This window comes from Petaurus breviceps, unplaced genomic scaffold, assembly GCF_028583685.1.
Source record: "Petaurus breviceps papuanus isolate PSGF00001 unplaced genomic scaffold, PetGlider_PUasm1.0 207, whole genome shotgun sequence".
NCBI lineage: Eukaryota > Metazoa > Chordata > Mammalia > Diprotodontia > Petauridae > Petaurus > Petaurus breviceps.
In genome coordinates this window covers 26,776,466-26,802,537 of record NW_027185850.1, presented here as the reverse complement: position 1 = coordinate 26,802,537, position 26,072 = coordinate 26,776,466, and the positions used below count along the sequence as shown (strand labels likewise).

The 26,072-nt window shown below is 53.1% G+C and overlaps 2 protein-coding genes across 3 annotated transcripts in view; both read right to left on the bottom strand.

Moving 5' to 3' along the window:
* The window catches only part of LOC138164829 (cytosolic carboxypeptidase 6-like), an 824,829-nt gene that overhangs the window by 136,796 nt on the left and 661,961 nt on the right, over positions 1–26,072 (bottom strand). The window lies entirely within an intron of this gene.
* The window catches only part of LOC138164998 (BEN domain-containing protein 5), a 43,579-nt gene that overhangs the window by 16,356 nt on the left and 1,151 nt on the right, over positions 1–26,072 (bottom strand). Inside the window, exons 2-3 of one of the 2 annotated variants that reach the window (XM_069093037.1) lie at positions 12,143–12,276; positions 8,871–9,258 (exon numbers count right to left, since the gene is read on the bottom strand). In XM_069093037.1, the coding sequence (XP_068949138.1) occupies positions 8,871–9,258; positions 12,143–12,276 (522 nt within the window). The remainder of the gene's footprint in view (positions 1–8,870; positions 9,259–12,142; positions 12,277–26,072) is intronic. The other variant, XM_069093038.1, reaches the window with a different exon arrangement.

Sequence of the window (26,072 nt, the reverse complement as noted above, 5' to 3'; positions counted from 1 at the left end):
ATCTGGTGGTAACCTAGTCCCAAACCCTCAGGAGACAGCCTTGAGAAGAGCTGGACTGCCCCCAGGGTCAGGCCTCCAATGACAGACAACGCCTATCACCAGGCCTGGCCTTGAGGTCTGTCCAGCCTGGCAGGCCTGCCAGAGCCCGGGCTCCCCTGGCAAGGGCAAGGGTAATGTGAGAGCCACTGCCTGTGAGTGCTCCCATACCTGTCTTGCAGGCGAGGAGCCCTCAGGCTAAGAAAAAGGGTGGCACTGGCCTGAGCCTGCTTCTCTCTTGCAACTTCCCAGGAATGGCTGTGCAGGGCACTGCAGGGGGCTGGTTCCCAGGACATCATCACATGTGGGAGCTCAGATTCTGGCAGCAGGAAGAGTCCCTTGAGGGCAGGACCACTGGAGTCCAGCACAGCGTCTGGCACCTCATGGGGCCTAACAGACAGACTGATGGATGAATGGGGTCCAGCTCTCCCAACTCCAGGTGGCCCCTCTGTGTATCACGCAGTCAGCAAAGATCCTGCATGCCCATGCTCAGGCAGGGATTCTGCCCGGCCTCCCACAAACAGGGCATCTCCTCCTGGGGAAGCTGATCTTGGCCACAGCCTTTCCAAGGCCAGGGTCATGTAAATCACCTGGGGAGTCTGCAGCCTGGCATGCAGGCCCCCTCCCAGGCAGGGTACTCACTACCTCCCCTCCCCAGGTATGTCACTGAGCCTTGGGCCAGGGCTTCAACCAGGGATAAAACTACCTCCTAGCGTTTCCTCCAGCCCAGGGGCCACCAGCAAATCTATAAAAGCACACACGGGGAGGGTCACAGAGACAGGAGTGCCAGACTAGGGCGTCAGGGTCTTCCCAGACCCCCACCTTCCAGCCTTTGGTGTCCAACTCGACTCCTCCTTGCCTCTCATCCCCCCACATCCAATCTGTTTCCAAGGCCTGTCGATTTCACCTCCTCTCCTCAGGCCCTGCCATGGCCCACCACCCCACACGTGAACCACAGCAATAACCCACTGGGGGTCTGCCTGCCTCCAATCTCCCCCCACTGCAGTCCATGTTCCATTCAGCCATCAAAGAGAAGGTGCAGCCGTGCCTCACCCCAACCCCTGCCTCCCATTCTCAATAAACTCCAGAGTCCCTTTTTGTCTCCAGGCTCAAGTATAAACCCCTCTGCTTGCATTTAAAGCCCCTGCCCCCTCCCACCTTTCCAATCTCATCATTCTCCTTCCTGCACTCTATGTCCCAAATACAACACTTCCCATTGCCTTATCTCCCTGCCTCTGCCCTGACTGAGGCCCATGCCTGGAATGCTCTCCCTCCTCACCTCTGCCTCCTGGAATTCCTGACTTCCTTCAAGATCAGCTGAAATCCCTCCTTCTACAGGGGGTCTTCCCTGGTCGCTGCCTCCCCCAGTGCATTCCCTCTGAAATTCCCCTCCATCCACTCTAAATACCCTGTAAGGCTTTGGTTTGCATGTTGTCTCCCATTAGAGGGAAGCTGCAGAGCAGGGACCGCACACGCTCAGCAGCTCCTTCCTTCTCCCAGACTCGTAAATGATTTGGTAGAGTTTGCGTTCAGGTCCTTTTCCCTCCGAAAAGAGCACCAGTTTCTTTTAGGCAAGGGACTCTACTTTTTAACTGGTCAGTGGCCACATTTGTTTGCCTTCCCTGGCTTCAGGGAAGCTAAAATCCCACCTTCTATGGGCAGCCTTTCCCAGCCTCCTTAATGAGTGCCCTCCCTCCCTAGGTTAATTATTTCTTGTTTATGCTGTCTATAGTGGGACAGTATATAGATGTGTCCCCATCAGACTGTAAGCCCCTCAAGGGCAGGCACCTTCTCTTTGTTTTCTTTGTACCCCTAGCACCTGACATGGTGCCTGGCACTTAACAGGTATGGATTCACCACATGCAGACGTCCTCAACCTATTCTTACTTGCCACCCTCTTCTCTCCCCCCAGCCATCTTTACACCCGTCACCCCCAGAACAAAGGATTCATCCCAGATGAGGCAGAACGGGCTTTGAAAGGGGGAGACAGTTCCTCTTTCTCTGAGTCAGAAATAAGATATCTCAGACCAGGAAGGGCAGGCCTAGTTGAGGCTCTCTCAGGGATTCCCATTGTGTGTGGACTGGACTAGAGGTGGCTGAAGGCCCCTGGGTTCTCCTCTCTGCCTGGGAGGCACGGAGCTGAGTGCAGGTCACAAGAGTGCACCCTGGCTTCCTCATCTATAAAATGGGAATCAAGATTTGGGAGGATGTTCACTAAGGAACGTCCATCCACCGCCTGCCCCAGTCACACTGCCATGGCCTGCAAGCTCCTCGTGAGGTGAGCACAAAAGGGAAGACAAAGAAGCCAGGGAGAGGCTGGACACTCAGTGTCCATGGTTAGGGAGGTGTTGGCTCCACTGACCTCTGTCTTCTTCAGCTGGAGGAGGAGGGAGCTCTGTTCTGGGCACATTTTAAGGAGTCCTCAGACATGCTGGAGCATGTCCATGAAGGACTCGGGGCCTTCCTGCTGTGGTCATGTGGAAGAAGGGACCAGCCTGGCTCTGCTGGTCAGTCCCAGAGTGGAGTGGGCTGCCTCTGGAGGCCAGGCCCTCCTCAGGGATGCTGAGGGGGAGGGTCTCTTGTTCAGGTAGGGGATGGCCCCCTAGACAAGGCTCAGGCCCTTTCAGCTTGGACATTCTGAGAGGAAGGGATGCCTCGGCCCTGGCCAGGCCAGCTTTCTTCCTTCCTAGGGCTCTCTCAGGGGAGAAGCCCTCAGGAGGAGCAGAGTATGGGGCAGGGGTAGCCTCAACGGTTGCAATGTCAACCAGCCGTGAAGATTCTTGGTCCCAAGGGAAGCTGTGTCTTCTCTGGCCTCTCCACTCCCCAGTGTCGGCCCGAGGTGATAGGTTTCTGGGCCACCAGCAGAGAACACAATTAGCGGAGGTCACCCAGGCCCTCAGGCTGCCTCCTGGGCCCAGGGGATGCAGTGAAGAGAGCGGGCCTTGGATGAATGCTTCATTTCACACTAGCCTCTGTGCGGCAGTGCCTCCCAGCAGTTTCCTCACCCCTAGGACCCTGGCATATCAGAGACAGAAGCATCTTTTGAAAACAGAACACAGGCTATAAGAGTCAGGAGCACCCTGAGGTCACAGAACACAGGGCCTTCAGAGATCATCTTTTTAAAGAGGAAGAACATGAGGTCCCTGGGGCTGACTGGCTCACAGTCACACAGGCAGTAAAATTTAGAGCAGGATTGGAACCAGAGCCCTTTGGCTCTACTCAGCCCGCAACACAGACAACTCTCTAAGGCCCTCACTGAACAAATGGAAAATGCGAATGAAGGCCAACAGAGGCCTTTAGACCAACACCTGGACCACGTGTGCCTTCCCTGACTATGGAAGCCTCCCAGACCAGGCTGCCCCTTCCACGACGTCTTCCTGTTCCCTCTCATCCTTCCTCCCCAACATGTCTACCATCACTAGATCTCTTCCTGGCTGAGATATTGTGGCCTCCCACCCAGACCAGACCCTCCTTGCCTGTGATATTGCACCATGGCCATTAGTCCTGCCTTACCCTCCCCCAACTGATGATAACCTCCCTCCCAGTCCTTTCAAACCAGGACCTGATGTCACTTGTTCCAGGAGGTCCACCAGGATCTCCCCACCAGTTGGGAGGAACCTCTTTGTCTCTTCATACCTGTCTCCCAGCACCCTGACTGCCCTCCAGGCAGCTCCCATGCCCCCTAACCTCTCCATTTTGGGACCTCTTAGCGTTGTGTATGCTTTGTCTGTGCTTGTATCCACTCCTGTGCCCATTCCAGTACTGACGGCTTTGGGGAAGGACATGAACAGCCCTGCTGTGATACACGGAAATGAGTTTCTCTTCTGAGCTGCTGCTTTCTTAAGACCAAAGAACCACATTTCACTATTCTCAAGGACTCAGGGTCATGTCTCTAACTATCAGTAATCGAGCCAGGCTGAGCCTGGTTTTGAATGCCCACGTCATTTTAGGGTCCCCTGTCTGGGGGTCTGGCCTGCCTCACTGTAATTGGCCACTTCTGATCTGCCGTGGGCCAGAACAGCACAGGTAGTATGGGATTGATTGAATATAGACTGGAGAGGGTCTCCAGTCCCTGCTGCAGGGCCTGTGCTAGCTCCTCACTTCTGGTCCCTGGCCCACCTTCTCTAAGGTAGCCCAGGGGACCCACAGGTCTGACTGCAACAAGCCTGATGCTCCTTCCAAAGACCCAAGATCTCTAAGCATGACTATAAAGCCAGGGGTCTGTGAGCCTGGTTATTACTACTGGAGGAGGGGTCAGGAAGCTCAAGAGCTGGGCCTTTAAGGAATGCCAAGAGAGGGAGAAAAGGAGCCTGCACAGTGGCCTCTCCTGCCTTTCCTGTGAATCGAGGGAGCCGAGGGGGTCTTGGTCTTTTCTGTGTCCTGGAACACACCTTAGGTAGTCGGGTGAAACCTAGACACCTCTTCTCAGAAGGCTTTTTTTTAAAAGCAATTGGAGTTAAGTAACTTGCTCAAGGTTACACAGCCAGTTATTTCTGGGTGTGGTGCTGAGTATCAGAGCCCAGATTTGATCCCCAGGTCATCCCGACACTGGGGCCGGTGCTCTTACTCGCTGAGCCACCTGGCTGCCCCTAAGTAACTGGGGTTAAGTAACTTGCTCAAGGTCACACATACACTTACATACTCACACATACACAGGTACTCTCTCACATACACAGACACACATATACACATGTACACACACACTCACCCTTTCCCTCCCTGCCTCTAACCCTTGTCTTCATTTTAGGAGCTTGGCTCTTCACTCTGACTGCCCCCAGCCTCTCTTGTTTGCTGTCCCTTGCTGTGCCCTGGGCATCCCACAGGGCATGTCCTGTCTCCATAGGGCTCGGGTGCCCACCATGGCATCTCATGTATCTCTGAATGCAGGCAGGTCCACATGCCTTGAAGAGTCATCTCTTCCTGGCTTTCAGACACAGACCCTGCCAAAGTGGAAACCCCCAGTGTCTGGGGTCATGCTGGGGATTGGGAGGGGGGGACTTGAGGAGGGTCATCTGAAATGGCCCCAGGCCCCAACCACAGGCCTCCTGTTCCACCCAGACAGAGAAGCTGCTTCTTTGGTGATCCTCCTCATTTTGGGAGCCCAAATCCACACTGTTTGTGGGGACTCACAGAGAGGACCCCAGATAACTGCCCTGTAAACGTGGCATGCCTCCAGCCTAGCCCTCCAACCCACTAGTGCCCACGGCCATGCCATCAGCATGGCGAGCAGCAGAAAGAGGCCAGCCTGAACTGACCTGCGGCCAACAGGGTGACCCTGGCAAGATCCACTGCCTCCTCTGCAAAGCGAGGGGGTTAGACCAAATGCAGGGCCGTGGAAAGATCTCAGAGTGCTGTGGACTTGGATTTTTGAAAAGACTTTGATAACTATTTCCATTGGATTGTTTTCCTTTATAATCCCCAAGCATTTTATTTGAAGCATTCAAAAATGCTGTTTTAAGGGGTAGCTAGGTGGTGTAGCAGATAGAGCAGAAGCCCTGGAGTCAGGAGGACCTGAGTTCAAATCTGGTCTCAGACAGTGTGACCCTGGGCAAGTCACTTCACCCTGTTTGTCTCAGTTTCCTCATCTGTAAATGAGCTGGAGAAGGAAATGGCAAACCACCTCAGTATCTCTGCCAAGAAAACCCCAAATGGGGTCACCGAGAGTAGGACATGACTGAACAACAACTGAACAACAAAAGATGCTTAATACACATTTGTTGGACTAGGCTGGATTGCTCTCCCATGGCAGCTGCCCAGGCGGGGATGCCCACTCTGTTTCCTCCATGGGGCTGGCACTCAGGCTGCAGGGCAATTTTTTTCCAGGCAAATCGTTGTAGGAAAACAACAGAAACTATGCCCCATTCCAGCAGGTCTCATGTACCCGCAATGGTTAAAGGCTGCTCATTTGGGGATGGAAATTTCTCCCTGTTGCCAAAGACCAGCACTCCTGTGGCTTCCAATGAGGCTTTTTAAAGGCTTAAATTCAACTCTGACTAAGGACAACTCGGGTTCTCTTTAAGTCACAAGGTTCATCTTGGAGTGGGTTCCCTGAAAAAAAAAACACAAAAACCAAAAATCCATCTCCTGCAAATACCTCAGGCCGGGAGCTGCCGACAGTGGCACCCTGGATTCCCAGGCCAAACACAAAGCTCCTTCCCTCTGTCTCAGCCAGGACTGACTTCAGGGAGCAGCCAGCCCAACGCCCCATGACCAGTGATTCCTCACCTCAGAGGCAGGGCACTCACCACCTTCTGAGGCCTCCCTGTCTACTCTACAATGTGAGGAATATCTTCCTCCACCCACTTGTCCCAGCTCTGTCCTGGAGGCCAAGCAGAAGAGCTCCAATCTCTCTCCCTCTTCTTCCCCTCAGACTGAAAAGCCTGAGGGGCTGTTCATTCCCGTGTCCAGGAATGTTTCTAAGAGACTTCTCTGCTAGTTCAGGGTCTGGCTCTAACTCTGGCCTTGCAGCCATATAGTCTCTGCTAGGGCCATGGAAACCAAGTGGGCTGGACTACAGCGGAGCTTCTGAATCCAGTTCTGTGGACGCTCTGGACAACTGCCCTTCACTCCAACTGGCTTCCTTTTTAATCCTCCTCATTTTGTTTTATGCCTTTAAAAACACTATTCTGAGAAAGGGTCCCTAGGCTTCACTAGACTTAATGCAGGGGGCGGGGGAAGGGGGATCTAAGACACAGAAATGGTTTAAAAACTTCTGAACAAATAGATCTCTAAGAGCCATTAAAATTCACAAGCCTGTGGGTCACGGCTGGTGGGAGGAGATGAGTTTCTTGGTGGGGGGGCAGGCTGTGGAGGCACCTCGGGACACGGAGACATCTACTGGGTCACAATGCCAGATCTTAGGCCCAGTGCTGCCAGAGGCAAGCCAGGAAGCCCTCTCGGACAAACTGCTGCCTAGCTAGTCCTCCCATCTCATACCAGAGAATTGATTTTTTGAACTCACAGGGTAAAACTTTACATTTAGCCAGACATAATGTAAGCTCATCCTCATTCAAACTGGTGGCTCCCTGTCAAGGCCTTTTTGGTTTTTTTTTTTGTTTTGTTTTGTTTTATTTTTCTTTTGGAGGGGAAGGCTGGGCAATTGGGGTTGAGTGACTTGCCCAAGGTCACACAGCAAGTTTTGTGTGTGTGTGTGTGTGTGTGTGTGTGTTAAGTATCTGAGGCCGAATTTGAACTCAGGTCCTCCTGACTCCAGGGCTGGTGCTCTATTCACTTCGCCACCTACCCGCCCTGTCAAGGCCTTTTTGGATGCTCATTCTGTCACCCAAGACGGTGGCTGTCTAGCTGAGCTAGGGTGCTATGGGAAGCATGCCCCCTGAGGATTCTGGATAAGGCCACCAATGAAAACAGAAGGCAGCAGAGAGGCAGGTACAGACGCCCGGGCCCTGCTCTGCTCAGGCAGCCCTGACATTCTGTGGTTCTTGCCTAATGGCCCCGTTTTATAGGAGTCCCAAGGGACAAGAGGTGTCCCCTCTCTGGGCCCACTCTCCCCATCAAGCTGATCAGGTCCCAGGATGGACCAAACAACAATAATAGTAACATCTGATGTCCTTCCAGCACCTCAACATGCCCATTTTACAGGTGAGGATACAGAGAGGAGGGAGTTGGCCCCAGCCACACAGTCAGCTCAAGGCAGACCCTGACTGGGCAGGCCTGCCGGGCCCAAGCCACTAAGTGGGGCAAGTCAGAATCACCACCTTCATGGTGATCTCTCCATGTGCCCCTGCCTTCGGGGACATGGGATCCTGAAAAGAAAGGAGCCTTTCCTTCCCCGGTCAGACACAGGTTTTCAGAGCTTGGCCTCAGCATTGTCAGGGGCTATGAACAGAAGCCTGGCAGCAGCTCTTGCCCGTCTGCTTTCTCAATACCTCCCAAGGGCTTTCCAAATCAAAATGACCCCAGATCTAAGGCAGGCAGGGCCATGAGCATCATTCCCTTACAGGAGAGGAAACTGAGGCCCAGAGAGGGAAGTGACTTGCCCATGGCCACCCTGGTGCAAGAGCCAGACTTTTGTCAGATTTAATCTCAGTTTCCCTGGCCCTCCCTCCGGTGCTCTCTTGAAATGTAGAACAAGGTTAAAGTAGCTGCCCTTCAAAGGCCCAAATGCAGTTCTCATGGTCCCCCTAAACAGCCCTTGTTCCTCCATGTGGCATGCCCCTTGCAGCCCTGGACCATCCTGGTCATTCTCCTCTGGTCACCCTCAGACTGAGCCCAGTCCTCTAGACGGGGTCTATCTGACCAGGGCAGAGGACAAGGACAGTCCCCAGTCCTGGATGGGGGGCCTCTATCCCATGAACTTTCTGAGCTCACAAAAGCATATTGTCGTGAATCCTGAGCCCACTCCCCACGACAGCCCTCTCAGACAAACTGCTGCCTAGCCAAGGCTGTCCTGTCTCATACCAGAGAATTGATTTTTTGAACTCACAGGGTAAAACTTTACATTTAGCCAGAGACAATGTAAGCTCATCCTCATTCGAACTGGTGGCTCCCTGTCAAGGCCTTTTTGGATGCTCATTCTGTCACCCAAGACGGTGGCTGTCTAGCTGAGCTAGGGTGCTATGGGAAGCATGCCCCCTGAGGATTCTGGATAAGGCCACCAGTGAAAACAGCAGGCAGCAGAGAGGCAGGCACGGACACCTGGGCCCTGCTCTGCTCAGGTAGCCCCAATGTTGTGTGGTTCTCGCCCCATGGACCCGTTTTACAGGAGTCCGACGGGACAAGGGGCGGAGCTGGGGTTCAGACGGAGAACCTTGAGTCTGCCCCTGGAAGGGTCAGGGCCCTCCCCTCCCTACCCTGCCAGGACCGTCGGCACTTACCGCTGCCCAGCCGAAGCAGCAGCACGTCCTGGAGCCGGCGGTTCAGATCCCGCAGTTCCTTCATCTCCGACACCAGAGTCCCACACTCCTTGAGTTTCTTGGCCTGCTGCACCAGCTGCCTGCGAGTCCGCTCCAGTTCCTGCTGGATGTGGCGCATCTCCTCCTGCTGCTGCTGGTAACTCCTGAGCAGCTCCTCGTACAGGGCCCGGGGCACCACGGCCTCGTCCATGCCATCCATGCCGTCCATGCCCTTGGAGGAGTCCACAAAGATGTCCTCGGGGCTGGCGCTGCCCACCAGGCTCAGCCCGTTCTGCTTCTCCAGGCGGGCCACCACGGCCTCGATACTCTTGTGGGCCCCTGACTCACTCTGCTTCCGCCCCTCTTGTCTCTGGGGGTGACAACAGAGGGAACAGGGGTCAGTGCCACCTCCTGCGCCTGGGCTGCACGAGGAGAGAAGAGGGAGCAGTGCGGTCAGAGGAAGGGGGATGGGGGAGAGAAAAAGTCCTGGGACTTTGAACAAAACAACCACCATTAAGCGCCTGCTGAACACAGAGCATGGTGCGCTCATCTTGAGGGAGCCCAGAGTCTTGGAAAGGGGGGGCACCAACACCGAAAGTGCCAGTATACCCCATTTCATGCAGGTGCCCCCAAAGAGGCACCGACCCAGTGTTCCACTGGGTCTGAGGAGGAGCCACCTGCTGCTGAGGGAAGGAGCATCTAATGTGAGACTTCAGGGATGGAGAGGCAGTTCAGTGTGACGTGCAGGAGCACGTCAAGCCTTAAGGTTCAGGGATATTGTCTGTCCAGAGGGAGGGAGGCAGCCAGCCCCCTCCCCTGCCCTGGCCAGAGCCCGAGCTGGACCCCAGCAGGCAGAGGAGGCTGGAGACTGTGCCATGGAAGGCGCTGGGGAAGGATCTGGGGACGCCTCTCCTGGGGCAGACTTTGGGGGAACAGGATCTTGTTATCAAGAGTTGGAGGGCCTGGGCTTATTCTGCTTGGCCCCAGAGGGCAGAGTGAGGTGCAAGGGAGTAAGCAGGCAAGACAGGGAAGCAGATCTCTGCCCACTGACCACAAGGAGGAGGATGTTCCAGACAACTAGAAGGACCCAACAACGTGGCAGGCACCCTGAGAGGCAGAGAACTCCCCCCTTTATGACTGAGCCAAGAAGCATTTAATAAGTGCCTACTGTATGCCATGTTCTTGCCTAAGCATGGGGGATACAAACAAAGGCAAAGCCCTGCCCCCAGCCCCCACCCATAAAAAAGACAAACAAAAAACAACCCCGCAGAGAGACAGCCCTGACTGCTGAAGTTCCTTGTGCACCTGAGTTCTGAGACTCTAGGGTCCAAAAGAAATCATCTGGTGGCTGCCTCAGCCTCAGGCCTTTCCAAGCCCCCCCAGAGATGCTTTACATCCTGAGATGAGCACAGAACCAAAGAATATCAGAGTTGGGAGAGGCCTTAGAACCAGATGCCAGGGCTGGGAGGGGCCTTAGAACAGGGGATGCCAGGGCTGGGAGGGGCCTTAGAACAGGGGATGCCAGGGCTGGGAGGGGCCTTAGAACAGGGGATGCCAGGGCTGGGAGGGGCCTTAGAACAGGGGATGCCAGGGCTGGGAGGGGCCTTAGAACCAGATGTCAGGGCTGGGAGGGGCCTTAAATCAGGGGATATTAGGGCTGGGAGGGGCTTGAGAACAGAAGAGCACAGCTCTGACTTCCTCTGTTTTGAATGTCTCAGTGAAAAGAGCCCTGGAAGATGACCCCAGGATCAAAGTTGGCCCATTGCTGACCTTCCCAGCTCCACTGACTCCCACCCAGTGCTTGGTCTTTCCAGGATTCCTAGGGGCCCCAGCCAGGAAGAGGCAGAGCTGGGCCTGAGCCCTGCCCCTCAGCCCCAATTCTGGAACACAGGGCCCATGTGGCAGGAGGGGAAGTTATTGGTGGCCGACACGGTTGTAGGCTCCCAGACCAAGGGCTCCTGGGCCTGGGCTCCCAGGTCTGCCGCTGCCTCGGGGCTCACCAACCCTCTTGTTGAACAAGCTCATACAGAAGCATGCAGAAGGAAGATTAGAGTAGGCGGTTGGCACACACCCAGCACAATGCAGCCAAGCCCTTCAGAGTCAGCAGGGGCCAAGGCTTGGCTCCTGTCCAGGACCTGCCTCTGCCAGAGCGATGGACCTGAGTTCTAATCCTTGCACCGTGGCTTCCTAGCATAGGAACCAGAGAGCAAGCCCATTTCCCTGTCCTGGTCCCCGTTTCTTCCACTACAAAAGGAGGGCTTTGGGTGATACAGCTCCTAAGGCCCTTCCAGCTGTAAAGTCCATGGCCCCAGCACCGGTCAGCTCTGTGACCCAGGAAATTCACTGGCCTCTGAGCCTCAGTTTCCTCATCTATAAAGGAGGGATAGCACACCTGAAAGGCCTACCTCACAGGACTGCTGTGAGAAAGCACGCTGAAGGGGCCATCAATGGCCTGCGTTCTGATGGGGCCCATGGATCCCAGACAGACCCTGGGGATCAGTGAGTCTGAACCCTCATTGTACAGTGCAAACCAGAGGGGGCAGGGGATCCACAGAAGTGGACATGGAGCATCTAGGCCAGTGCCCAGCCGAGGTCCTGACACCCACCCTCCAGTCTTTGCTTGAGGATCCCTCCCCACTGGGTGCCAGCTCCGGGCCTTCAGAGGGAGCCCACTCCACTTAGGGAAGGAGATAAAAGTCCTCCTCCACCCCTCTGGCTGCTGCTAGTTCTCCCACTGGGGGCCAAGCAGAACAAAGCTCATCCTTCCACCATCATGGCCTGCCATGCCATCTCCTCGCTAAGCTTACCATGCCCCGTGCCTTCCGCTGTCCCTCCAACAGCACAGACACACACTGGTCACCTTCCAGTTCTTCAATGTCCTTCTTAAGCTGTGGCACACCACTGAGCCAGCTGTGTGTAGGGGGCCTGGGAGGGAGAGCGGGATGCCCAGCCTGCCCTCGTCCCCCCTCTATGGCAGCCTAGGGTCTGCAGTAAATACCTGGGGTTTGGTTACTATATTGGGCTGTGGAGTCCCTTGGAGCCTGTCATCCATTCAAACCCCCAGATCTTATTGACACCTGTTGGCTTGCCATGTCCTCTCAAGTCTTTACTTTGGCAGTTGATCTTCTGAACCCCAGTGTAGGACTTGACATTGATCCCTCTGAATTTCACAGGGGCTGACTTGGGGAACTCTTATGCTACAGCTACTCCCCAAAGGCCTCAAGCCCTTCCCAAGACAGGAAAGAAGGCGATACCTTACTGTGTCTAAACTCCCCATCGTCATCGCCATAGTCTCGGACCTCTTCCTCATCTTCTATGTGATTGAGGGAAAGTTTGGGGATTTTGATTTTCTTCTGCATGACACTATTTTCAAGGTCAGTTTTGTCCTCTGAAAACGTAGATGAAAAGAACAAGGTGAGTTACAGAGGTAGAGAGATGCCCTCCAGGTGCCCAGGCATCCCAAGTGCTGGCTAATGCTCTTGGCAAGACCAGTTAAAAATGAGAAAGCTTCCTCGTGGAATCATGGGACATCTGAGATGCAAGGGCTCTTAGGGCCCACTCATCCCCTCACCGTTCAAGGAGGGAGGGCCAGAAACATGCCCACAGCCGCTCTCTCCATGACTCATGTGCTGAGCTCTGAGGCCTGACGGGGCATCCTGAAGGATCTCAAAATGAGATCATGGGTAATGGATCCCTCTTCCCTTTCTCCTGAAAGGCTTCCCAACTGCTGTCTTCCAAATGCATGTCCCCACGTGACCGAGAAGGGAGGATTTGGCCCTCGACCAGCTCAACAACAAAATTACGGCGTGCTGGGGGAAGGTCTATCACGGTTTGGGGGTGGATGGTGTTTTGGTGGATGTGATCTTTCTGGGGCGGTCTCTGCTGAGATAACTCTTTGGATGAATCCCTGTTCTCCCAAATCTCCACATCCCATTAGAGAATGAAGGTCATGGAGAAATAAGCACCATCTACATCAGATATTTTGAAGAAACAAAAGGCCAAGACTTCCAAAGCTCAGCTCTGAACCATGGCCTCCCCAGGCTCAAACTCTGATGCACCTAAAGACATCTGCTCTGGGGGCAGCTAGGTGGTGCAGGGAATAGACCACCGGCCCTGGAGTCAGGAGGACCTGAGTTCAAATCTGGCATCAGACACTTAACACTTACTAGCCGTGTGACCTTGGGTAAGTCACTTAACCCCAAATGCCCTGTGTTCCCCCCTCCAAAAAACAAGCAAACAAATATTTTTTTAAAAAGACATCTGCTCTGCTCAGGGCTGGTCCTCTATGACGACCACACTCTGTGTGGCCAGGGGACCTGCAGCAGCCTCAGGAATGGAGGGGAACCCTACTGGACTCTGGGTACTTGCTTCTATATGAGGGACAGCCACTGAGTAGAGAGAAACAGCTCTTTTACACTGGATTTTTTTACTCTGGGGACAGAGGAACTAAAGGGAGGTGAGGAGAGAATGAGAGAAAGGAGGGGAGGGAGAGAGAGAGAAGGAAAGGAGGGAAGGAGAGAGGGAAAGGAGGGGAGGGAGAGAGAGGGAGTGGGGGGGCGGGTGAGAGAGCCGGCTTGGAAGGGACCATTTGGTGGGGGGGGAGGGAGAGAGAGGGAAGGGGGGGGAGTGAGGGAAAGGAGGGGAGGGAGAAACAGGAGGGGAAGGAAGAAGAACTAATTCTGGGGGGGGCACTGGATCTGTGGACACATTAGGGAGCTGGCTGTGGATGTCACCCATGGAGACTTAGAGCCCTAAAAGGGACCAGGGACCAAACAATAGGTCCCATTACTGGGGCTTCAGTGTTTACACAGATCTCTCATCCAAGGAGGGTGGGAGGCACCAACATCTTAAGCCTCAATCAAGGGAAAGTTTCTGGTCTTTCTTTAAAACAAGCCAAAAAAAAATGCTTAAGGCTGTTCCAATTCTTTTTTTCTCTCCTTTTTCTAGACCTAAAAATAAACAAATAAACAGAATCATGCAAAGCTGCTATAAATGAGCAGAGATGAGAGCAGGGGGGGCAGGTTTGCAGGGAAAGGTTTGGAGCTTGAGGGCCTGAAGTCCCAGGCCAGCCCTGTCATTAGGAGGCCATTGAGAGGTCAGTCAGCCAGGCAAACCTCCTCATTTAGCACATGCAGAGACTGAGGCCAGGCAGGAGAAGCAGCAGCTGGTAAAGCCTGGCCTTGGAGGCAGGAAGACCATGCTCCAGGGACCCCTCTGGAGGCTTCCTGCCTGGGTCACCTAAGGTCTCTGAGCCTCAGGCTCATCCTCTAAAGGGGGGATGATCACATCCCTAGCATCTCCTGAGGCGGGGGGGGGGGGTGATGTTAGGAGAGTCAAACAGGGAGGTATTTGTGAAGGGCTTTGTGAACCTTTAAGTGGCCCAAACAAGTTGGCAACTATTACTCCTGTCACTCTTTGTTGTTGCTATTGGACAAGAGAAGCCTAGCCAGCTCCTGCCTCTCTTTGCCAGAGAATCAGCACACACTAGTCATATGGGGTGGGGCAGGAGGAGGGCACTCCACTGAGGTTCAGAAGGCCTGAATTCAAATCCTGACCTTGGATACCTTGCAAGCATCACTTCATCAATCCATCTCGCCATTGCTATTGGGAGGAATGTCTGAATCTCCTTGCCCATGACCCCAGTCCCCATCTCTGCGATTCTGCCAACCCAAACAATCCTCCCTGACCACTCGAGGGATGCCCAGGGAGCGTTGTTTCTACCACTAGAACAGAGGACCTTCATCTGGAAGACGTGAACTTGGTTTTTAAAAATATCTTAAAATTGTAGTTCAATAGTATTGATTTTCTTTGCAATCCTATGCATTTTATTTTGCATATTTAAAAACATGGCCTTGTTAAAGGCCCGTGGGCTTTCCCAAGCTGACCCTACAAAAGTGAAGAAATCCTACATTAATATGGAAGCTCCTTGAGGGCAGGGACTAACTTGGCTTTTGTGCCCCTGGCATTTAGCACAGTGCCTAGCATGCAATAAATGCTTTTTCTTTCATTCATTCCCCGGGGCTCAGTTTCCTCCTGTGTAGAATGAGAGGACTGGGTAGCCCCTAAGGCCCCTTCCAGACCTCCACCCCAGAACTCCAGCAGTTCCGACTGGCCTGGTCCAGCCCTGCTACTGGCCCAGTCCAGGCTCAGGCAGCCTTGGCTTGAAGCCTTCCTGTTTCTTCTATAGTGCTCTAAGTTTCCTGAGGATGTGTGTCTGTCCTTCATTTCCTAAGAGGACCATGGCATCAGGTTTTTGAAAAATATCTTAAAACTGTAGTTCAATAGTATTGATTTCCTTTGCAATCCTATGCATTTTATTTCGCATATTTAAAACAATGATGTGTCTTGCAGTTGTTTGGGATCTGAGTGAGGCAGGACTGTGCAAGGTTACCAGCCTCACTTTCTCCTCCAGAGCCATCTAAGTCCAGTGGCCAGACATTCGTCAGGATGACTAGAGATGGCCCAGGATGAAATGGGAGACCCTGGCCCTCTTAGGCTAAGGCCTTCTGAGGTACTCACTTTGAGGTAATGACCATTCAGTAAATAGACCTCTTTAAGAAGGGAGTCAAGGGATGGCCCCTTCAATTAGAAAAAAAGAAAGAAAGCAAACTGGGAGGGGAAGACCCTCAGGGTTGCTGTTCAAAAGAGAAAGTTCACACTGACCAGAACTCTAAGCCAGGAGGGCCCAACATACAGTCATTAAGTGGAGCTTGGGCTGCAGAGTGAACTGGGGGAAATAAAGAAGGAAAGGCAGAAAGGAAGGAAGGAAGAAAGGGAGGAAGGAAGGGAGGAAGGGAAGAAGGGAGGAAGGGAAGAAGGGAGGAAGGAAGGGAGGGAGGAAGGGAGGGAGGGAGGGAGGGAGGGAGGAAGGAAGGAAGGAAGGAAGGAAGGAAGGAAGGAAGGAAGGAAGGAAGGAAGGAAGGAAGGAAGGAAGGAAGGAAGGAAGCTTCCTGAGGACAGCCCTGGTGGCTAGAGAAATGGGAAGTCCCAGTGATTCTGATCAACATCATTTTCCACATCCCCTTGCGGGTACTCCAGACACTAGCCAGAGAGGACTGACATGTCTATCCTCAGCTGGGAGGGGCCAAGATCCCTGGTAGGTGACAGGTCAATGACAGATGATGGTATCCTGGCCTATTTCTTCCCCAGGGCAGAGGATGGTGCCGAGTGTTAGGATTCCCAAGGCTCCTGCTGGCAGAGTTAAACAGACAGCTAGGTGAAAACGTAAAGGCCTTAGCAGAGCAACGGGAATGACAATGTTACCAAGGCGGACAGACTCCGGAAGCCTTGAATACCCGACGTGGAGAATGCAAGGAGGGTAAGCAGCCACTGCCTGCATTGATTTTCTATTTCCAGTCCCAGCGGATGTTTTTAAGGGCAATGTAATTAGAGAAATCGCTTCTGATCTGAGTGTGTTCAGGAGACGGGAAGCCCTTCCTCTGCCCCTGGTCAGGCCTGCCTTATGGGGCACCGAGTGTCTGCTGTCTTCACAGCACCATGGGGCAGGAAACATGTCAGCTAGGGAAGCAGAAGCCCTGATTCTGAATCTCACCTCTGCCAGGGGTCTGGGCCAAAGACCTTCCCTTCTCTGCACCTCAGTCTCCTCCCTTGAAGAATGAGGGGGACGGACTATGGGAACCCGAGAGTATCTCTAAGCTCTAAACAACACAATCTTGACCTTGGGCCTGAGCAATTCTGCCAAAGCATGGGGTCTTCCCTGAGAGGGAGCTAGGGGAGCTGAGGATAGAAAAATTCTCAGCCTGGCTGTTCTACGGAACAAAAACCAAACCTAAGTGGATTGTCGAAGTGTATGCCATCGACAGAACAGCCTCTGGGGGCAGGAAGGATTTTCCAGTGTCTTCTGATCCATCCCAAACTGGGGCAGGAATCCCAAACACCCCCAGTGGCTGTCCAGCCTCGGCTTGAAGCCCTCTGTGGAGGGGGAGGCCAGCCCCAGATGAAGAGCGATGGAAAGGACGCTGGGCTTAAGGGTCGAGACTGGATGTCCCACTCCAACCCTGCCACCTGCCAGTTGTGTGACCTTTGTGAGCCTCAGTCTTTTCATCTGTGAAATGGTGATAATAAGGGGACTGTCAAGCGGCTTACTGAGAGGACGAGATCAGGCCCTGTAGGATGCAGGACGTAGGATGAAGAATGTGGGGATGTTTACCCTGAAGACAAAACTTAGGGAGCAGGTGAAAGGAGAGGAGGGATGTGACACCTGTCATCTAGAACCTTAAAAGCCCCAAACAGCATGTTGTGGAGTGATGGGGGGTAGACGCTGGAGGGAGGGAGATTTCATTCTACATAAGGAAAAATCTTGAAAGGTAGTGAGGTTCCCCATTCCTAGAAATCTTCAAGAAGATGACCACTTGTTAGGGAAGTAGGAAAGTAAAGACTGAGCTATATACCCCATGAGGTGCCTCAAACACATTAACTGTAGAAGATCCCTAAGCTCCCCCCCAACTCTGACACTTCCTGTTCTGAGGCCCTTCCCAGGTCTGATACACTATGTTCCAAGGCCCATCCCAAGGCCTCAGTTCTAAGGTCCTGAACAACAATGACATTCTCTGCTCTCATATATAAGGGCTCTCACACCTCCAACATTCTAGGACTCTCGCAGCCGCCCCTGGAAAGCTCCTTAATAGAGTTAATGTGTCTTGTAGGAGTCAGGCCTTCGTTCCAGGCCTGGCTTGCCACCAGGGAAAATTCTATCTCTACGGCTTCCAAGGCCTGACTAAGCTCTATGAAGAGGGACCGCTGGCAGATACCTGAACCCTCTAGGTCACCCCAGTCCACCAAGAGTTCAAAATAGCCCAGCAGGGTGGCCGCCTACATGCTGGGCAGAGGACAGTGTTCCTGCCCAAGGGGTGCTGAGGCTGGGTCCTAACAGCCTTTTGTACTAACCTGTGAGGTGGGCAGGGGCTGGAAGTGGGCCTCAAGGTCAGCAGAATATAGGCTCAGAAACTCAATAAGCCTCTGCCAGGTAAAGTGCCGAGAGCTACTGACCTAGGGAGATTTGCTCAAATGCTGAGCCTGACTGAGCAATGAGGCCCAGGCATGCTCCCAGGTCCCAGAGGAGCCCACCAGCACTGGGTCTTGTTTCTTTTTTAAAGTACATAAAACAGTAACACTTTCCACACTACTGGCATCAAACAGGGAGTGTTAGGAGGCATGCTATCCCCCTTTTTCAGATGAGTAAACTGAGCCTCAGGGAAGTTAAATGGCTTGTTCAGGGTCACTCAGAGGGGCCCAACCAATGGGTATGAATGAGGAGGCAGAGGGCCAGAGAAGTCACATAACTTGTCCAGAGCAACTAAGTTTGGTCTCCTAATTCCAAGGGGCCTGATGGTCTACTCTGACTATACTAGAAGAATCTGCAAACAGTGGAAAAGATCCCCAGTGTCCAGGAAAAAGCTGAGTGCCCTACAGGTTTCAAGAGTCTCACTGAAAATGATGGGCTGGGAGGCCACTGATAGTTAAAATCAGTCAGTCAATCAACAAACATTTGTGGATGCAATCCAAAAGATGAAGCCCTCCTTGTCTTTAAAGGGGAAATATGGCAGCAGAGTTGCAAATGCAGGAGAGGTGCCTGGGGTGGGGGGCACTATCAGGACAATCATAGGGGGGCTTCCTGAAGGAGATGGAATGGAAGCTAAGCCCTGAAGGTAGCTGGGAGGCCCCAGAGGCAGGAGAAGCACTCTGTTATGGCAGTGGGTCCACCTGAGCAAAAGCACAGCCAGTGCGTCAGCTGGCCAGAGTGTGGAGTGGGAGCCAAAGGGAGGGATCCATTATCAGCCCAGAGAGGCCTCGAGGCTGCACTTCAGACTGGGAAGGACCTTCAATGCTACACATATGAGTTGTGTTTAATCCTAAGGGAAATGGGGAGTCACTGCAGCTTCTAGAGGAGAGGAGTGAGATGGTCAGACCAGGAGCTGTGAGGAGAGGATGGATTGGAGAGAAGGGAGAGTGGAGATGAAGGAGATGAAGGGGAGGCAACAGCAATCATTGTGGAGGGAGAGATAACAAGACTGAACAGCAAACAAGGGAGGGAAGGGCCTGGCAGAAGAAGGAAGAGGGACATGCAGGAGGGGGTGGGATCTAAGATGGGTCCAGACCTGAGGGTGAAGGTGCTGGGGCTCAGGTTAGGGCTGAATATAGAGGTTTAAGCAAGCTGAGAATGGAATCCATGGGGGCTGGTGAGAACACCGAGAGTTAGAAGAGGGGAGGGCCCAGGACAGAGGCCTGAGGGGCTCTCTCGGCAGAAGGGATGGTCAGACAACTGGGAGTCCACCCAGGAGACAGCAGGGCATGAAAACCTGGAGCAGAGAGGGAGGAAGAGAAAAAGTCCAGCTCTGCAGAGCCCCTCCCCTCCCCCAAGCACTGGAGCTGGGAGGGGCCTCAGGACAGAGAAACAAGCAGCATTCTTAGAAGACCCCTTAGAAGATGGAATGTCAAAGCTGAGAGGACCCATAAGACAGAGGGCTTAGAACATGGAATATCAAAACTGGGACAGCCCTTGGAACAAAGAACACAGAATGTCAGAACTGGGAGGGGCCTGAGAACAGCCCATCAGAGCTGGAAGAAAGCTGAGAACTGAAATGGTAGGGGAGAGTTCTTGGAGCAGAGAACATCGGAGCTAATAAGGGGCAGTCTGGTCTCTCCAGAGTCACTAACACACAAGGTGACCCTTGGGTGAGTCTGTTTCCTTCCCCCGTTTCTTCAATATGTATATATCTATGTGTCTGGATGTGACTGTTTCAAAGTTGGTCTGGAATGGCCTCTTCCTGCTCTGGCCAGTAGCCTCAGTGATGTTTGGGGGCCTGTGCACCCCTGCGGATGGGACCTGGAGTGATTAATGTTCTCTTGCACTGTGCAGAGATGGCGGTGGCACCCACAAGCTTCTCTCTGCTCTAGTATATATCCACTAAAACATGTCAAAACTGAAACTCCAAGCTTTGCCGCCTCCTCTCCCCCCCTCACCCCCCTTGGCAGGCTCCCTCACTGATGACATCTAGCAATCCTGGCCAGCCCTCTGCCTCCCCACTAATCCTGGGCGCTCGCCAAAGCATTTCTCTTGCCATCGTTCTGTTTGGACCAATGATGCCAAGATGGGCCGAGAACAGAACAAACCAAAGTTATCCAAGAAAGAAGAATGGGACTTGGAAAGAAATCTCCAAAGTTCTGAGCTTCAGCTGAAGGCCTGACACAGGAGGCTGCTGGCTTTCTCTGGCCTTTTACACGGATGAAGGAGATGGGATAGCTTTGCACATTGGCAGATGGGGGAGAGGGTAGTGATGTGCCTGCCCTGCCCCAGGAAAGAGCCCTGACCTGGATCCAGAGGCTCTGGCTCCAACTGTGGGCACGAGATTGCAGTTCTACTCTCCCCGTCTTCAAGAGGGGGCCCCGCCTGGGTGACTGCCAGTGACCCTTGCATCTCTGCCACGTGATGTGGCTCACAGGAGGGCGGTGAGCAGGCCATCCATTCCTGGGCCCTGGCTACTTCAGGCTCTGTCCAAAAAAGAGACCAGGCTATGGCATATACTAGCTGCTAACAAAACCCAGTTGAGCCCAGGCTCTCCCAGGCTCTTTGGGGAAAGTTGACCCAGAAAAATGGAGCCTGGCAGGGAGAGGGCAGAGAGGGCTTTTAGAAAGGCTGGAAAAGGGTCCCTTCGTCATCTCTGTCCTGGGGCTCTGTGCCTTCTGATTGCCCAAGGCTCTTCAGAGGGTTCAGTGTTCTAGACCTGGAGGACTGGGTGAAGGGCCTCGTGACTCACTGGCCACACTCTCTGGGTCACAGTGCACCCACAAGGCCCAGAGGCTCCCTCCCTGCATGATGGCTTTGGAGGGAGCCCCTGCGGCTGCTGGGAAGCCTTGGGGAAGCAGGATGTTCTCCAGAGATGCCACAAAGCAGCTCTGGGCCTCAGCCGCAGTCTCCCTTTGGGTGTCAGAAGAGGGAGATTAACTACCTAAGACTTGATTCAGCCATAAGGAAGCCAAACCTTGCCTTTAATACGGCACCTCCTCAGGGCAGAGAAAGAAAGCTGTCTCTGCCCCCAACAGATTAGTGTCTTAGTGGAGAAGATGAGCAAGGGTGGGGTGGGGTGGGAGGGAGGGACAGCATCAAGAGACAACTAGTAAAGTATCCCCCCAAATTACAGAACCACAGAACGTCAGAGGAACTGCAGAACAGAGGAAAGACAGCAGCATAGCTGGGAGGGCCCCTAGAATGGAATGCCAGGACTGGAGGGAACCTTCAACATCATTTAGCCAAATTCTGGACAGGAAACTGAGGCCCAGGGAGAAATGACTTGGCCAAGGTGATAGCTGCAGCCCATATGAGTGTGACTTCTTCTAGGACTGACGTGGCCCAATGCGCCCAATGCCCACCCCCAGCTGTCCTAATCGATGCTTGGACTTCTAAGAATGGGAAATGCCAAAGCAGCTCTAGGAAGAATCAACCCTCTAGTCTTATGGGGGTTTCCAAGCTGGTCAATAACCAAGGAAAGGGTTCCAAAGGAAAAAAGTACCCAGTTAGAGTTTAACAAACAAAAATGAAATGGATAGAGAACCAAGGATCCTACCCCAAAAATGGTGAGCACCAGCTCCCCCCAAAATTGGAGCAAGGAGTGAAAAGGTCTCTCCTCAAGTTGTGCTGGACATGGTGACAGCAAATCTTGGGAGAAATCAGACAATTTCTCACAATCTCTCCCTCCTTTTATCTCCGTCTCTCTCTTCCCCTTCCTCCATCCCCTTCCCTTCCTCTTCCCTTTCTCTCTGTCACACACACACACACACACACACACACACACACACCAAGAGCTGCACAGAAGAACAGAAAAAGCCCAAGATTTGGAGTTCCCAAACCCACTGATAAAGTGATACCTTTTAGACTCAAGGCTGATGCTCTCCTGGTCTAAACGCGAGCCCCCTACCAGTCCCCAGATCTGCTTCACACAGAACCAGATCACAGTATGTTCCAAATTTAGTTTCCTTAGGGCATTTGGAAGACTATTTTTTTCCAGTTGGTACCTCTACGTTATTTTCATTTCACCTCTCTCTTTTTAGGAGGCAGCCTACACCTGGGAAGGCAGCCGTTCAAAATACTATGGCAACCCTGGACAGCAGGTGTAACCAGGCTAAGGAATGCTACTGTATGAACAGCTGAGGAGGAGATGGGAAAAGGGCAGGCCAGGGAGCACTATGGAAAGCAGAAGAAATAGAGAGATTTGCAGCATGACCTCAACCACAGACTTGCCCTCTTCTGGGCCTCAGTTTCCCTCTTACTGGGCTGCCTGGAGGAGAGTTCTTTGTAATGCTGAATCTTTCTTAGAGAAATGCTTTGGGAAAACATCAGAAATGCAGGAGACTGGAGTTCAACCCCTTGATCCTCAGGTCAGCATCTTTAAAAAGATAAGGTGGCCTCGAAGGTCCCACCTGGAGCTAAGTCGAGAGTCTTGGCTCTGAGCACTGTGAGCCCTCCGTTTCTGCATCTGAACAATGACCCCACCAGCTCTCAGACTCTGCTAACCTGTTGCTGCTTACAACAGCGTGTCACGGCTGGCATTGTAGATGGCATTAAGGGCAAGAGGCACCAGTGCTGACTTGTCGGGGCAAACAGCGGTGAATCACCCACTGGGATGATTTTTCCTCCTTCTAGGACAAGTCAGCTAAGGTTACAAATCTAGCGGGTGCCTCAGGCACCACATTTTAGGGAGGGCGTGGATAAGCTGGAGCTGGTCCAAAGGAGGCCACCAGATGGGTGGGGAGTGGAGGGCGCTCCAGGAGGCCTGGCTTAAAGAATGATGTTAGAGGGAATTTAACCTAGAGAGGACTGGGGAAGGGGCAGTGACCCACTAGTGGTCAAAGGGCTTAGGCTTGTTGAGCTGGACCCCAGAGGGCAGAACAAAAGCAGGACCTGGGGGTGTTGACAGACTGCCCACATTCAGGCTTGGGTCTGCTCTGGGAGAGTCTGGCTTCTCCTCCTGGGAGGGATCTCTTGGTCAGGTATGGGATGAACTAGAGGGCCTCAGCTGCCCTGTATGCAGAATGGAGTCAGACGATTCTACCATACCAGCTGACTCGGTTTCTACTCTTGGGGAACAGCTGATCTCTTTTGCTGAAAACATAGGGGGAAGAAAAGGGAAGTAGCCAAGTTGCTTCCCCTTCATCAGCTTTCAATCTGAGTGGGTTCCATGGCCCCTGCATGACAGCAGGGTGTCCAGTGGCAAGCCTGGCCCCCGGAAGGGCCCCTGGCTCTTTGTTCTAGAGGTCTGCCCAGCATAAGCAGCCCAGGGAGGACCTGCCCACGGCCTACCCAATATCTGTCAAGGGGACAGCATAGTGCAGAAGCCCCTTACACTCCTCTGGCACACGATGTGAGGTCAGGAAGGTAAATGTACCTGGAGTGTTGGAAGAAGCCTTGGCTCCCAGGGAGAAGAGCTGGCTTTGGGGGACACGCTGTCACTCCTAGCTCTGGGACTGAACTGCTCTGGCCTCAGTTTCCTAATCTATTAAACAAGGCCGGACTAGATGGCCAGTTCTACATTTATATGGGTGTGATGAACACATGCTGCACAGACAGCTAGGAGGTACTAGACCTGAAGTCCAGAAGGCCGGAGTTCAAAACTGGTCTTAGAGCCTTACCTGTCATGTTACCCTGGGCAAGTCATTTCCTTTCTGTCAGTCTCAGTTTCCTCAACTGTAAAATGGGGATAGTAATAGCCCCTATTTCCCAGGGTTGTTGGGGGGGGGATCAAATAAGATAATCTATGTAAAGTGCTTAGCACAGTGTGCAGTACACAGTGGGTGCTTAATAAATGCTTCTTCCCTCTACCCCACCTCCCTTTGTGAGCTTCAGTTTCTTATCTACAGAATGGGGACGACTCAGTGCAGTGCACTCAGGGCTCTGGCTCCTTCAGAGCAAAGGAGGGAGAGAGGGGGCAGGCAAGGGGACATGGAGGACTGTGGGACTCAAGAGTCAGGGGACCCGGCTCTACTGCCAACTCCCCAGGTGACTGTGCTAAGTTCCCTCTGGGGTTCAGTCTCTTCATCAGTAAGATGGGGCCGTACCCACCGTGAGATCATTCATTCTGTACCAGATCTGAAAGCATACTAGGAAATGGGGTGTGAATGGAAGGGTGGACTGCACTTAGCGGTGCCTAGCACAAAGGAGGGGCTTATATGTTCACTGACAGACTGGCGTGGGACCACAGACCCCCAGGCTCAGCTGCCACCTCCAAGAAGCCTACCCTGATCACCTTCCAAGCCACCTAGGACCCAGGAGCACTGGCTTCTGGGAACATCTGTGTCTCTGCCAGAGAGGCCCGGGAAGGAGGCAGGACACTTCCAGGCTCTTAAGGCAGAGCCCAAGTAGCAACCCCCAGGAGGAAGGCATAGGCCTTGGCAGAAATCACCCCATCTCAGAGGGGAAAGGGACCTCAGGGGCCTCTAACCAACTCATCCAGGCAGGAAACCCCTTCAAAGTAGCCACTGGACTCTGGTTGGATACCTCCAGGTACGGGGGACTCACTATTTCCTACAGCAGCGAGGGAGCTCACGACCTGCTACTTGGGGACAGATCCAACTGGAACTCCTTCCTGGGGCTTCTGGGCTAGGAGCTGGTGAGGCTGCATGACTTCCAACGTTCCTTCCAGCCTCACTCCTCACACAGTCTAGCATATGTTTCTCCAACAGGCTTTGGTTCCAGAAGAGGGATGGACCAAAAGCCCTCAGGCCCCAACAACCTCTATATAGGTTCTGGGGGGGGGGGGGCAGATAGGAGAGTGCCTCTCTCCCATGCCAGAAACCACTTTCTCTTGCTGTTTCCCTCCCTACCTTCCCCATTCCATTCTTTACTTTTTTTTTGAACAAGTCAAACTGAGGGTGAGATATGGGTGCCCCTTGGTAGACTGTCAGCACCCTGGGCAGCTAGTGCCCTCAGCTCTGACTACTGGAGAATAAAGATCTATCTGCTAACACAGTCAGGTATGTCCCCAGTTTTCAATTGCTTCACACTTTCTCACACTGTCTTGACCCTAAGACTTGTCCTCTTTACCCAGGGACTGATTGTCCAGCTTTTTTTTTTTTTATCACCACCCAGGCCTTTTTCCACCTCTACCTGACCAAAGGGGCTTACTGGCTGGTCATCTGGGATAGGCCCCTTCCCTTCTCTGGACCTCAGTTGCCTGACCTATAAAATGAGTTAATCCAGATGACTGCTAAGACCCCTTACAGATCCAAGTCCCCAAACTGAGTCAAGTAAGGAAGGAGGGACTCCATTTCACAGCTGACTGCCTGGACAGACCCCAATGGGAAAGAAAGTAGCAGGTTTTAGGAGGGTTGTTCATAGGTGGGGGCCTGGGGGGATCCAAAAGAGAATTGCTAGAATAGGAAGGGCACATCCAGACCAGGGCACAGAACCAGGACTTTTTAGCTGGGAGAAGAGGGCTGCTAGGAGACATCTTCAAATGTAGGGCTGTAAAGTAGACCCAGAGGGCAGGACAAGTAACCTGGATGCTATTGGGGGTGGAAGTGAGGGAGGACTTTTTAGGCCTGCTGTAAGGAATCAAATTCCTAGCAGTTAAAGCTGCTTGATAAGGTCTCTGTCTTGGGGTGGTTCTGATGGTATTCAACCCAGAGCTGAATGGTCCCTTGCTGGAGATTCTGTAGGGGGAATCTTTGCTAAGGTATGGGTTGGGACAGATGCCTACCTAGCTCTCTTTCCATCCTTCCCAGCTTTGTGAAACTGATTCCAAGTGATCCTTGCTCCCCTCAGACACCGGCCTCCTCACCCCTTGGCTTCCTGGACTTGGTCCCAGATGCCTCCACAGCTCTGAAGCACCACCTGTCTGTCTCTGAACTGTGAGGGTGGGGTGGAGATTAGAAGGCAGTGTGGTACAATACAAGGAACACAGTGGGCTGGGAGGTGGGAGACCAGAAAGGGTGCTAGATTTGGGGTTAGAGGCTCTCAGGTAAAGAATCCAGACTGTCAATTACTGACTAGCCAAGTGGCCTTGAGCAAGTCCCTTCCCTTTGCTGGATCTCAATCCCCGTCTTTGTAAAAGGAGCAGGGAGCCTTACACACTGGATTAAACTGGAGAGGCCACATTTGTCTCACAGTGATGCCAGGACTCCTAATCCTCAGTTTCCCTGTCTGTACAATGTAGATAATGTCTCCCGCTC